The sequence below is a fragment of the Melopsittacus undulatus genome, chromosome 5, assembly GCF_012275295.1.
Source record: "Melopsittacus undulatus isolate bMelUnd1 chromosome 5, bMelUnd1.mat.Z, whole genome shotgun sequence".
Classification (NCBI taxonomy): domain Eukaryota; kingdom Metazoa; phylum Chordata; class Aves; order Psittaciformes; family Psittaculidae; genus Melopsittacus; species Melopsittacus undulatus.
In genome coordinates this window covers 47,690,251-47,704,815 of record NC_047531.1, presented here as the reverse complement: position 1 = coordinate 47,704,815, position 14,565 = coordinate 47,690,251, and the positions used below count along the sequence as shown (strand labels likewise).

General features: G+C 39.3%; 1 protein-coding gene across 3 annotated transcripts in view; it reads left to right on the top strand.

Annotated features, from left to right (window-relative positions):
* The window catches only part of LARGE1 (LARGE xylosyl- and glucuronyltransferase 1), a 278,913-nt gene that overhangs the window by 242,128 nt on the left and 22,220 nt on the right, over positions 1-14,565 (top strand). For all 3 annotated transcript variants that reach the window (XM_034063061.1, XM_034063062.1, XM_031050097.1), the window contains 2 exons: positions 706-861; positions 11,790-11,953. In XM_034063061.1, coding sequence (XP_033918952.1) covers positions 706-861; positions 11,790-11,953 — 320 coding nt within the window. The remainder of the gene's footprint in view (positions 1-705; positions 862-11,789; positions 11,954-14,565) is intronic.

Sequence of the window (14,565 nt, the reverse complement as noted above, 5' to 3'; positions counted from 1 at the left end):
AGGCCCTTTATATCAGCATTAGAGTTAAATCTAGGCCAGTGTGAAAGTCATCTCTCATTAGCAGAGGCTAAATACCTGCTAGAAATTGGAATTCAAAGGGTGAAGCACTGTACTGGGTCTCTGTGTTGTGTAACACAACTGGAATCAGTCTTGGTTAAAAGAACGGCAAAATGGAAGTCAAATTAAATTCATCATTTTCGAAGGGTGTAAATGGGTATAGGAATTAATTTCAATCTTTTTCTTCTCAATCCCTAACCAGAGAAGAGTCTGCCTGGCCTGAAACAGTGAATCAATTTCATTAGCTGAAACAGTCATGTGGAAATCTGAGATAAATGTTTAATACCCACATCCCTGTGTCCCTCGTTCTTCTACCTTCTTCAACAGAGTCCATAACCTATCAGCTCCCTGATTAGAGTGGTGGCAGCATTTATGCAGTGCTGCATCACAGATTAGAGCAGCACCCTAACTCATATGTGCAGGTCATCCTGTGGAGGAGGTTCAAAGCACATCACCTGTAGAGCTGGAGTTACTTGTGGAGGATATGGAAAAGCCTGCCTGATAAAAAGACAGAAGAAAGTCTGTGTGGATTTGGGGTTGCTTATTTTGTTTTTAAGAGGGCAGCAAACTGAACACACATAAAAAGAGGAGATAAAGCAAATCTGTATTCTAACAGCAGGATGTGTTTTCTCTTTTTTTCCCTCTGAGGTGATTCACTGGAACTCACCAAAGAAGCTACGAGTGAAAAACAAGCATGTGGAGTTCTTCCGCAACCTCTACCTGACATTCCTGGAATATGACGGGAATTTGCTGAGACGGGAACTCTTTGGCTGCCCCAGTGAGGCAGATGTTAACAGTGAAAATGTAAGTGGGATGTGTAGGGCTTGACGATTTAAAGGATGGTTTATACAAGGCACAGGCTACGTGAAGGCTTGGAGAGTTGGTGCAGCTAGTGCAGCGCAGACGGATTCAGGAGAATTGAGGTCAGTGCTCAGATTCCAGGAGTAACACTGCAAATCATGTAATCTCTCTGTGCTTCTGTTCCTCACCTGGAAAACTGTGGTATTAATCCTGCCTATCTCCTGGTTTTTGTTGTCTTTTTTTTTTCCACTTTGCCTTTTAAAAATACCCACGAAAGCTAACATCACAAACTGAAAGTGAGGATTTGAGCTCTTAATTCCATTAGGCAATTTTGCAAGTCTCACCCTTAAACATAAAACATTCTGGGGAAGGGCTTGTTTCTTGTGTTTGTTCTGCAGATAGTGATGTCAGTTTTGGCTAGTAGATACTAATGCACAAATAATGAAGAAGTGAAAATGTTGAGACTGCTGGATTGGGTCTACAAGGTTTTGCCATGCTGCAAACTACAGGATGAGTTAATATTTCAAGGTACACATAAGCTGTGAGACTGCAGGTTTTTTCCACACGGCCCCTAATCAAACACAGCAGTGCTTATGTGTATCTATCTGCATAGAAATTGCAATCAGAACTATTCAGACAAAGCAAATCATTTGAAAATGGTTGAAATCAAGGATGTTTATGTACAGATGTTCTTATGTGTGTGTATGCCCTAGTACATGTAATTCCAAAGTAAAAACTGTTAACTGAAATGTTTATACACAGATTCATATGAACTCCTTGTTTATAAGGGCATTAAACTGAAAGAGGGTAGATTTAGATTAGCTATTAGGAAGAAATTCTTCACTATGAGGGTGGTGAGACACTGGCACAGGTTGCCCAGAGAAGCTGTGGCTGCCCCATCCCTGGCAGTGTTCAAGGCCAGGTTGGACGGGGCTTTGAGCAACCTGGTCTGGTGGAAGGTGTCCGTGCCCGTGGCAGGGGGTTGGAGCTGGATGAGCTTTAACGTCCCTTCCAAACCAAACTATTCTATGATTTTACAGTGGTGTGGTCTTTGGATATTTCTAGACCAAGTACCAATTTTGGCTACATAGTCTGAAAGGAAATTAAAAAAAAAAACAACCTGCAATACTTTGTGTTACCTTCAAGAAAAGAGAATTCTAAAATATGCATTATCTATATAAAAACCAGTAAAGCAATACGAGTATCATGTGCACATTAGCAGTTAAGATGTAATTGACAATCAATAGCATTGTTGATGCTTGTAGTATTTCTATTTAGTCTGTTGATAAAATGATCACAGGAGATAACCATTCCCTGTTTTTAAACTATAGCACTCATAGCTTGGATAGATATATTTTAGCCTAAGTCATGACTTCCCGGATACATATTTGACCATCCCACTGTCTTCTGAAAGGAGTGGGGAATGGTGGGAAACCGGAGATCAACATTAACTGGAAGAGACTGAAGCACAGATGAGAGAGAAAAAGAGAGAAAGAGCACAGTGAGAGCAAAAGCACATGGAGAAAGCAAATCTTCTGCAAGAGTGAGAGGCTTTTAGACAATCAAGTGAACTGAATGTGGTAAAAGACCACTCTGACTATCAGAGACATCAAGATACAATAGACAGGGTAGAGGGCAGGAGATGGAAAAGAAAAGGGGAGTGAGACATTAAAAAAAAAAAGACAAGCAAGCAAAACACACCTTCATTGGATTTTAAAAATTCAGGTTAAATTGATACTGAATTCCCAATATGTTGTCTGGGTTCAAAGAGCATGAATACAGTCACAGACTCGTTGCTTTATTTTCCAGAGCTCTGTGTATCCTTATTAAATAGATTTATTCCAGACAAGTTCCTGGGTAGCAGCGCACAGTGAATGCATTTTCTTGCTACTTGAAAATGGCAGCCCTGAATGTTTAAAATGGTTCATTTTACCGAACTTGCATCTAGTTGACAGACACTGGAAATGACTAACTGTTTCAAGCCTGTTTCTTATTCAAGACAAGTAGAACGCAATATGGTATATGGTATGGCTTGTGTCTGAAAAAGAAAGATAACTCATTTTTCCATTTATAAATAATAAAAAAAAGATATACTGAAAAAACAATGAGCTAGATATACAAAATAATACTTGAGTCGTAATTTGCCAAGAGACACCAAAAAGTTAACAGCTTTCTATCAAAACAAACAGGTACATTAGCAAAGCTAACTTCAGATAGCTCAAAACTAGTCACTTAGGAGAAGATATTGTTTTTTTATTAGTTACCCTTGATGTAAGCTCCTCTGTAAACTTGATTATGTCCTTTTTATTGTAGAATACAAAAAACAAGTGTCAGCTCTGAAGCTACGAGACCTTAGAAATAGGATTATTGCAAAACCTGCTCTCTCACTGTGACATATAGAGTGTCACAGATGTCCTATTAAAATACTGTACATTACCACAATCTATTGTAGGATAATCATTAGAAGTAGAACATCTCGTAAGGTGAGCAGGGAACCTTCGTTTGTCATTCCTCCCACTGCAAGAACTAGGGGGCATGAAGTGGAAATTGCAGGTAGCAGGTTCAAACCAAAGATATTTTATCCACAATGTAATGAAGCTTCGAGCAGGAGGTAATGTTGCTAAAAATATACACATGCTCAAAAGTAACTCTTCAGGGAAAGAAAATTGGTCAGGAACTGTTTAGCTTTCATGCAGAAAGTCCTTGAACCACAAGCTCAGGGTTAGGGGAATGTTCTGATAAAGCATCACTGTACACTCATCCTGCCTTTAGACTCCTCTCTAGGCAGCCAAGTCACAGCTGGAGGCAGGATGCTGGGCTAGATGGACCTGTAGTCTGACAAGAAACAGCCATACATTTCCAGTTGGATTCCTAAGCATATACGTTGCTTAAAAGGCTGTAATTCCTGCGAAGTAACATATGTATAAAGTAGAAATTGCTATTTGATTTATCTTAATACCTGTAATTTTTCCTTTCTTTGAATTGAAACTACCAGCCCAAAACCACAATTGGCCTTTATTGTGCTAAGCATTGTATATGGGTAAAAGGTGGTCCTCTAGCTGCCTGTGCTTCTCTGCTTTGTGCACCGGTGAACAAAATGTTAGAATATCTCTTCTTTTTTTATAATCAAAGATAATTACTTAAGCACTGACTGCCCTGAGCCGTGTTGTTGAAACAGTGGCTTAGTGTGAGTCTGTCACTCACAGTCTGGCTGTATCAGAATCTACCCTTAAGTTCTTGTTCCAATATGCCAGCCATTGTTTTCTTCAGAATGCAACCTGTAATTAAGGAATCTCATTTGTAATCGAAATAATGTGGAAAGGAAGTATGACAGTGGGTACCATTGGACTGGTTCTGTTAACTGTAAGGCCCTTTACACTTCTCATCAGTACTGGTATGACCTTAAAATGAATGTGTTAAAATGAGATTACAAAGAGCATACCTTTCTCTGCATATTGGTATTACAATCACACCTTTGCCTTTTGTTCAGATTCTGTTTGGGAAATACAGAATATGAACCAAATCCTCCTGTAAACATAGCCATTGACTCAAGTGGCCTTTGGAGCACCTACTTAGTCACTCCATCCTAGTTATTCCATGCTGTTTCTCCCTTCTTTCTTATTTTGATACAATGCAGAAGATTTTAGGGAAAGCCACAAAGGCAAAGCTCACAATGATCTCAAATTTGAACATTTCCTATTGGCTTTTAATGCTTGTGTGCAGCATTTCATTCTAAAGGACCTAATGTAAAGTCTAAAATATTTCAACAGGATCTTCTCTGTACCAGCCTATCTCTATAGTTACACTATGAGATAGATACTGAAAAGCCTGATTTTAGCACACAGGCACACAGTCAACTCATAAAACTTCTTTTCCTGCAGACAGTTTCTCATCAGGTACTTCTGCCAAAGCATTAAATCTGAAGGTTGAATGGGGTGTCCCCTATTAGTGAAGCTGTGTCCTGATACAAAGTCCAGAGCAAGATCAGTGGGAAGTTTATCACTGTTTTCACTCAGTTTAAGAAAAGGACAGTAGATTCCTATTGGAGAAGACTTTCAGAAAACACAGGATGAAAATCTCTGCATATTTTTGTTTTCCAACTTTCAAAACAACAATACAAAGAGTGTAAAAAAGAAAACACTTGTTTAGGTGTATACTTACTAAATGTGGTTTTACTTATTTTTTTGTGCAAAACCAGGGATTCTTAATACCAGCAAATGGCTGTACATGCCCAGTTGGTAGTATCCACCAGAAGAACAGGAAATTCTATCAGTGTAGCACATGCTGGAAACTCCACTAATCTGGTGTCGTGGTTTAAACCAAGTCCCCCAACTCCTGGAGAGTTAGGAAGGAGAATCCAAAGAATGTAGCCCCCACGGATTGAGATAAGAACTGTTTAATCGCTAAGGCATAACACAAAACCCCTACTGCCATTTACTACTACAAATAATAATGATACAGCAAACAGCAAGTGAAGAGAATACAACACCCCACCAGCCACCGATCCATAACTCACTCCACCCTGCCTGGCCAAGCACCATGGGCTCCCTCCTCCACTTTCCTCTAGAGCTCTACCCCTCCACCCCTCTCCTTCCCAGTATGCATCCTGGGCATCACGTGCTATGGTATGGAATACCTCATTGGCTAGCCTGGGTCAGGTGCCCTGTCTCTCCTTCCTCCCAGCCTCCCCTCCTCCACCTGGCTGGAAAAAACCTTGAACAAAAACACCCTCAAAGCATGCTCAAACCATGACATCTGGCAACTTTTGAATGTCTAAAAATAGCATGCAAAGGGAACTTCTGAATCAGTATCAGGGCACTGAACGTGTAGTCAGACTGATGCTTTGAGTACCCTTTACTCCTGAAGAATTTCATCATTTGTAGGACTGGGAATTAAAGTTATTATTTTGTGGTGACATGGTCTTTCTCTAGTAATAACAGATGGTTTATGGCAGTTTTGATGTGAATTCTTGACTTCCCCAGCTGTGTTGTTTCTATTATTATAACTTTTATTGTTATTAAATGTTGAGCTGGTAGCCCATTCTGTTAGTTGCCTGAAAGTTGCTGTTACAGTGCTTTTAACAGCTTATAATATTGATAATGGGGGATCATGTGGATAGGGATCTATTTGGGTTTTTTTTATGCCATGCTGGTTTTCTCTTTCTTTCTTTAATTTTTAAAGTGAAACATGGGGAAAAGCTTGGGAGAGGGTTGCCCACACCACACATTCTGATGACCTCTTCAGGGAAATACTCCACACCTTACAGAAGGAACTGACTTTTGGACCCAGAACATGTTTTTTGCCAACCTGGTGAAAACTTAGGCTAATTACAATGCTGAAAAATCCCAGTTTGCACCTTGTTGGTAATGTTTTATTTGACTTTAAGAAGGCTCAGATCTCTGGAGACTCTTAAAGAGATTTGGCAGACTACTTTTGAGTAAGAACCATTGGATTAGAAACAGGACTGGGACTGTCCATGAAACTTGTCACACAAGAAGGAGCAGGGCTAGAAACAATCTGGGATAACAAAAGCAAGGAGACCAGCCTTTCATGGCACTGGGCTGCAAGGGCGGACTGGGAACAGCTCAGGCAGGAAGGCTTGGCAGGGACATGGGGAAATGAGAGGCAGAGGATTACCATGATCCAACATCAGCAGCTGAGATGAAGGGAATTTGTAATGCACATATACAGAACTGTCTAAGAAGTTATGCATGCCTAAAAATTGGGTTCTTAATTGTGTTGATTATTTGTGGTCAAGATAAGACATTTAAGCAAGAGGGTTAGCTACTTCTTACATGCTGCAGCAAAATTCCTCTTGCTAGGTAGGCTTGCTCAGACATTATCCTCTTTGTCCTTAGCACAGCTTTGTTTCACAGAAGGCTCAATTTGACCCATAGCAAATGTACAAAATTTTATGGTGTGGGAGGAATAAAGGTTTAATTGACATGGGATTAGTCTGGCTTTTATTACTAATCATTGGAGAAGCCAGAAGTACTTTATGTAGGTCATCCCAAACAAGATTCAGTGAATGCTTTTTCCTCCCAACATCATCATCTGCTTTGTTTGTGCGTGCTGTAGGCAACGGTTAATTCATACACATTGAAAGTGCTAAATGTTGCAATCCAAATTGCCTACTGGTGGGAACTGGGACAGCTACACGGGAGGAAATGAAACTGCTGCAGTTTAGAACCAGATTGTAGTTTCATCCCAGGCTGGTGTTAGTTCTCATCTCAGCAGCTAAACTGAGTTGATTTTGTGCTATGAATCTTAACTGCATACAGCTGGGAGAAGGAATGATGATTGGAAAGGTAGAAGTTTTCATCTAAGCTGCTCAGTTCCTATTTGTTGGCATGAATATCGAATGAGTGACTTAAGCTTAGTGTCATCTCACCTCACCTAAACACTTAATAGAGATGCCTACATTAGTGTTTGTATCCCCTTCCCCAAGATCAAAATATCCCCTAGACACAAAGCGTTTCTTGGTGATGGTTTTTTGAATATCACTAATCCCTTGAAAATACTTCTGATCCCAGATTTTGGGTTAATCTCATGTGAGATGAAGTCCTGTTGATTTTGGTGGGGAGTAAATGGTTTCTGTGGCACAGCAGTTAAAATGAGGCAAATCACAAATTTGCTTACACTAGGAACAACTTTAGAAAGGGAGATTTATGAACAGACGATCTAGTTTGCTGGTGAAGGGTATATGTTGTGTGCCGTGTATCATATGGGTCTGCCATCTATCACATGAATAGAAAACAGCACCTCACCTCATACAAATGTATGTCAGACAAGTAGACCTGGTAAATCATTATGATTTATGACAGAGTTGAATACCTTCTGGCCTGCCTGTGCCACTCTGGCCAGCCTGTCTTCAAAGACAGCTTTTCCTGAGATGAAGTCTGATCACCTGCCACAGCTGGTTGCCCAGAGAACTAACTTACTGTAGATTTCTTTTTATCTGTTTGTCTCTTTGTTTTGGCACAACATGTGTCATGGCATTTTTATTGCCATTTTATATGCCATTTTTATTTCCATAACATCATGATGCTAATGAGAGCACTTGTTTCCCACTACAGTATTTCCTAAGAGAACGTCTACCATACACAGCCTGAAAAGAATGCATTTTTCACTGTGATAGTATTTCCTAGCGGTAAGATTTCCCACATGCTCAGTGGCAAGTAGCCTTAGCATTGAAAATCTTGTAGAAACAGTGAATCTTATGCTAAGCAGGTACTCACTTATGAGAATACATGCTGTCACTCTAAGGTTAAGAAGTCTTTGCTATATTAGGCATATTGTTGTAAGCATAATGGAGGGGTCCATAATGAGGATGCCATATTTTTATCAAATCCAGCTGCTATTTTGATGGTGTACTACTGCACTGTTTAAGTAAGAATCTGTTTGCGTAAGTCGTGTTAACTTTCCCATTATAAACCCATCTTTTCCAGAAGACATAATGTAGTGGCAGACCCTAAAACAAGCTGTAAGCTCTTGTCCGTAAATAATGGACCCCTGCAATGTGCATGCTGTAGATAAGATTATATCACTGGAGAAATTGTATGTGATCATGTAACTGAAAATTAGTATGGGGTAACTCAGAAAGAGATGAATGTAAGGATATGTATGTATCTGTCTCAGACAATTCACTGTCTTTTGCATGTCACACATCTTTAACATTCTTAATTTTAAATATGTAAGTAAAAAATGGCATATGACTTTGTGCAATATGTATTTATAGGTTGTATGTGTCTCTTCATAGTAAAGAGAAAGCAGGCTTTATGTGTATGTGATACTGGGGCACTGGTGTCTGAATGTATATATGAATATATGTATATATATAAATGAAGGGAACAAAGAAAGTGAGAGAGGGAAAAAGGCTCTTAAACTGCATTAAATGTACAGCACCCTGCTGTTAGTCCTGATAATTTGTTCAGGTCATACTGCTAGCTTCAGTGAGATAGCCTGTGATCTTACAGGTTTTGCTGGACCAAATCCAGGGTGCCTAGCATGTCTAGCATTGCTTCCAGCAGGAAAGGTATTTTGATATGGATAATCACATGCTATTGCATTCCAGTGTGTGTTGCTTCAGCATTGCAGGATAGCTCCATCCTTAATGCAGACTGCTTGCCACATATGCAGAGGCAATGCTACAGGCCAAGTCACAGCCTGTCCTGTGCTGGTTTTCCCACCTGAAGGAGCACACCTTAAGGAAGCTGTGTTTTCCCAGCCTGCAGAGCATGGGTCCTGAGGCAGCCTAGCAGTTTAGGCTCATGATATGAGTGGACAAGGATTGCACAAGCATTCCTGCAATGTGCTGATGAAGCTGTGTGTCTGATCCTGCCAGGTGATGTCTGCATATTAGCCAGGGTTCTCTGATAGACTGTGCTTGGGCTTCCTGCTGGCAGCCTGCCTGCACTTGAGAAGAGGGTGCTAGGGGCAGAGGCTAGGGTAGATAGGTCCTTCTCACCATCTCATCATGCTCATGGTCCTTCTGGGGAATGCTCTCTCCAAGGGTGGGCTGTGTTTCATCTCTTCTCCTAAGAGAAGAGGTGAGACATGACCATCACTTGGGTCCCAATGCTACAATGCGGTACTGAGCATGAGTCATGCGAAGTGCCAGTGAGAACCTCGCAGACCATCACCATAACTGCAGGCTCAGAAAAAGTGTGACAGGACAGAGATAAAATCCTACAAGATGCAGAGGAAAGAGCGAGATTTCTCCTCTCCTGTAGCAGAAGCGATCTTCTGCTCTTTGCTGCTCTCCTTCACCTCCATCACCAATTCTGTGACTTGGTGAGTTTCACCATCTGAGGCCTCTAAGAAGCTGTGTCTCCTCTTCTTCTCCCCCCCCCAGGGCTCTGTAGATTGCAAAGCCATAATTTAGCCCCAAATGTTACTGTTTAACTCATAATTAAGTATTTATATCCTCTTAGCTTGCAACCCAGATGTAATCTGATAGTCTTTCAGTGACTGCCTGATTAATAGCTGTTGTGCAATTACAAACTTCTAGCCTGGTCATTTATATATACCACAGGATAGTAAGGTATCCCTGAAATGTGCTTTGCTATTGTCTTAACCATTTAAACTTCAATTATCTCCTTGATAATTCACTTAAGGTCATACTAGTATCTCTTTTCAAGGAAGAAATAGAAAGATGCAATAGTCTTTCTAATCACTGTTGTAATTATTGGGTTTAATTCAATTATTGTTTGAATGTGACTTGGGAAATAAAGTACAGGCTCAGCTGAATGTTAGTTTGTAAAGCAGAATCAGTGAAACTCCAAGAATATGGAAAAGAGCTCCCGATTTCTATTCCACCAAAAGAGATCTTGATTTCAATAGAAGTTTTGCCTGAGTAAAGATTTGTCAAGATTTGGACTCTTGTCTTTCTGAAAGCAGTCTCTCTTCAGGGATGTTTTAAGATCTGTGCAGAACAAAAGCACAGAAGAATGAGAGCCTGATCCAAAACTCTTTGAAATCAAAGGAGATATTTCCATTATTCAAAAGAAGATTATAGAGTGATGTACAGGAAAATATCAGGAATTATTCCATCAGCCTTCACAGGAAAACATTCATCTGCAAGCATTATTCTTGGTGGCAACCATTATGCTTATAGTTCCAAGAACAACAGCTCTTCTTAGTACAGTATTAGAACAAGAAATGTCTACATTTTTTTCTTTTGAAGGTGAGGAAACTATTACTTTAAATAGTCCTGAAGAGGACAAAAAGAAGAGATTTTAAAATATAAATGAATGTCTGTAATTCAGTAATCTGTTTGTTGCATGAAATGCTTTTGAAGTGCACTGTGGTTTTTATCAAAACTTGTAAAATTTCCATTAAATTAATCTTTTTCTTATTTAGTGATAAATATTCTTCTTATAGGATGTTTTCTAAAAATGAAATATAAAAATACCTTTATTAATAACCTACATTTCAGAGCAACACAGACAGAACTCTATTTGACCTGTTAAGACCATATGTTGTTTTCATCTTCATTACATTTTATAGTACATTTTACAGCAGATATGACTGATTTTTCCTTTTAAATAATCTAGCTGGATGTTTTCTTTAAAATAATACACTTCAGGGATGGAACTAGTCAGCTGCATAGACCTTTGGTCAGTTTTTCTCTTCCTCATTTCCTCAGAGCTAAACTTTTATTCTCTTGAAGCTACAAGTCTAAGTAACTCAGGATTGAATTGCTCTGAGATGCCCATTTTAACTTTGAAGGGGCTTCGTTTCCAAGGGAGACAAAACAATACCTGTTCTCTGCTAATCTGACATTGTTCAGATTTCTCAAACTAGGTATCCAGAAGCATAAATCCCATTAGAAGTGTAGGCTTAATTCTGCAGCTGAAAGAATATTTTCATTGCAAAATTGAACTGGTGCAGATACATAAACCTCAAGAGACAGAATAATGATCAGTTAAAGATGTTTCTTGCAGCTGTCTGTCCACACTGCTGGCAGCAGTTTCTGTTCTCCAACAGAGGGAGCAGAATGGGAATTGCTCAGTCCAGTGCATACAGGCTTAATGTGCTGCTGAGTTTTGTCTGCTGAAGCTGTATGTCTATGAGTAGTTTGAAACACTGCTTCTAGTAAGGAGTAACATTATGCATCACATTGGAGCATTAGCTCTGAAACTTGGGATTATGAAACTTTGATCGTTCACTGTTTCATTTCTGGTCTGGATGTTGAAAGTATATAATGCAGATAATATATTTGATATATAGATCATAATACAGTGGCCTGTCTGCCTTATCAGTTTACTTACAAGTGCTTTCTTCTAGTCTCTTGTCCAGTGACTTGCAGGAGCAATGCTACTCTGTATGTTCCACTCCCCATGGCAACATGCTGCAAGTTGCCAACCTCATTCTTTCTGATTTACTAAAATAATAGAGAATTTACCTTTATGTCCACTCTCTCCTTACAGCTCCAGAAACAGTTGTCTGAGCTGGATGAGGATGACTTATGCTATGAATTTCGTCGAGAACGTTTCACCGTCCATCGCACTCATTTGTATTTTCTACACTATGAATATGAGCCTGCTTCAGACAATACTGATGTAACACTGGTGGCTCAACTTTCAATGGACAGGTAGGGAAAACCCCTTGTTCATTTGAAAGCACAATGCAATTAATATTTTCTTACAGAGAAATCCAACTGTGTAATGCTTTGGGGAGAAAAAAAACTCATTTCCATAGAAACTTGGATGTCATATTGTAAGACCTTTTTTGAAATAGGAGTAGCACAGGTGAACATCATGCAGACATCCAGACTTGAGCTCTGCAGTGCACACACAAGTATGGGTAGAGTTCATGAGAGGCTGAATATTGGAACTGCAGGGGTTGTTACCTGTAAGGTTTGTCAGGTATTAGGAGTTATGAAGGGTTTTTTAGAAAAAGCAGGAGTTGTTTATAGTAGGGTTAGGCAAGCAGTTGTAGCTGAAGAGGACTTTACACTCTGTATTTCCTCATTAGACATTTGCTTTCATTGCTCTTTTCTTTGCAGAAAAGCTCAATTAGTGATTTTTCTTACAGTGAAAATCAAAACTAAACATTCTAGTTTCATATTGGGAGGTTGAAAATTAAACTCTTTTTTAATGTGCTAGTGTGAAATATAAGATCTTTTGAGTGGAGTCACTGCATTTTATACAAATGTTGATTTTCAGAATAACATTTCTATTTTAATTCTTCTCAACTTTGAGTTCTGGTGTAAGGTGAAATTTAACTGGTATTTCACTTGGGAAAAAGTGAAAAGTTTCACCTGCATCTTTCTGCAATTAGTTGTCATTTTTCAGAAGCCCTGGATAAGTCAGCTTTGTGAAATTTTGAATTGTCAGTCTCCTTTTCCCTCCTGTTTCTCAGTTTTAATCTGGACCAATCTTTGTAGCTACTAGTACGAGAATGGGTTACAAACCAGGTCATCTCTCCTTGAATATTGGCTAGGAAATGATATTTCATTTAGCGTAGCACACACAGAATACAACAAACATGATCCGTGAATGCCACCACTGCTACACCAGCAGAAGGTCAGCAGTATTCCAGGAGGGTCAGAGAAAATCAGATCAGCAAAACATTAACAGCCTGTTTTAAAAATAAACATGAATGAATGAGAGCTATTCTCTTTGGCCAGTGCCTCAGCACTGCATCCTGCACATTGTGTTACAATTTGCTCTGCACGTCGGTGTCTGTTCTATTGATTTTGAATTGAAGAAACATTTCTTAAGTGTTCACAAACCTTTGAGTAAAAAACTAAAGAAATAAATTAAGGCAGGCCCTGAGCGAGTGCCACAGTAAATTAGTAAAGCTGGTGTGTGCACATGGTAGATTTTCCCCCCAGAATTTAATTCAAAAGAGCGAGCTGGGGCTCAGCGCTTATTCACTGGCACTGATGCAAAGTTTGAGCATCTGTTTTCCCTTTCTAGATTCTCACTGGGACACATGTTTTTATTGATAGACAGGACCACACATTTTTATTCAGGAAGAACAGCCAACCTGATACATACAGGAAGAATCTGAAAAATCTTCCCTGCTTCTTTGGTGTGTTGCTATAAATTATTGATTTGAGTTGGAAATACCTTTCAGCTAAAATCAATAAATAATACCATACCAAAGAACTGTTTAGCTGCTTTGTTTTCTTTCACATCTTTCAGATACTGCCTTTTTTTTTTATCTTCTTTAAACCATTTTTATTAAACTCCTCCAGCGTAGCTGTAGACATTTAAGAATTGTGTCTCAGATGTAAGATGGCATGTACATAAACAATGTGCTATACACTGCATTCCTGCATTGTTCTTTCAAATTATCATCCAAGACGAGGAAAGGCAAAAAAAGCAATTCCTGGTTTCTCCAGTTATAGTTCTGTTGGCTATGAGACTGACATGACTGTTGTGACAGGCTTGTATTTGCCTATGCTTGAGGAATGGAAGAGGGGAATGAGGTTTAAGAGCTAACATTAATTTCTTTAGGTAGAAGTTTTGAGACCAGCCTCATTCAGTGCTGTTCATTACTGGTTAATTGTCACCTTTTATACTGATACATTTGCTTGAATAATGGCTTGGTTGCATCACTGTGTGTTTCATGCTTGTTTTGGCTAGGCAGCCTTTTTTAAAGACATGGCATGTACCTGGGATTAAGAAAGCAGAGTGTGAGTTACAAAAATGTGAGACTGGGATGCAAACAGGAAAGACGTGACTATCATTACACCACTTGAAGTCTGGCTGAGAACGAGTAGTAAATTGGTTGAGTATTCTTAAGGAAAGTGAAAACAAAGAACCTCACAAAGTAATTGAATTTCATGAAAATTCACTTGACTGAAACAGATCTGTAAAAAATTTACCAACTAAATGATGACCTCATTATTATGCAGTACAGCAGTACATTTATTTTCTCTAGAGTCCTTAAGAGGATGCATTCCTCAAGACCGCTAACAAAATCAAAATTACTTGGTTGTGTTGTGCTTAGAAACTCATAATTCTGAGCTTTATGGTGAGTGAGACTGTTGTAAAAACCTACAGAGGGTAGATTATGGAGTACCCACCCAGCAGTCCCTGCATCCATCAAACTCTTGGAAGTGGAGCCTGTCAAGGAGAGCCCTGCAGCAAAATAGAGTATTCTGAAGGGCACTAAGCTGTCCAGCTGGAAATTTATACCAGCAAAACCCAGTTCCCACTTAACTATCGTGAAAAACTTTGCAAGCATTATCAG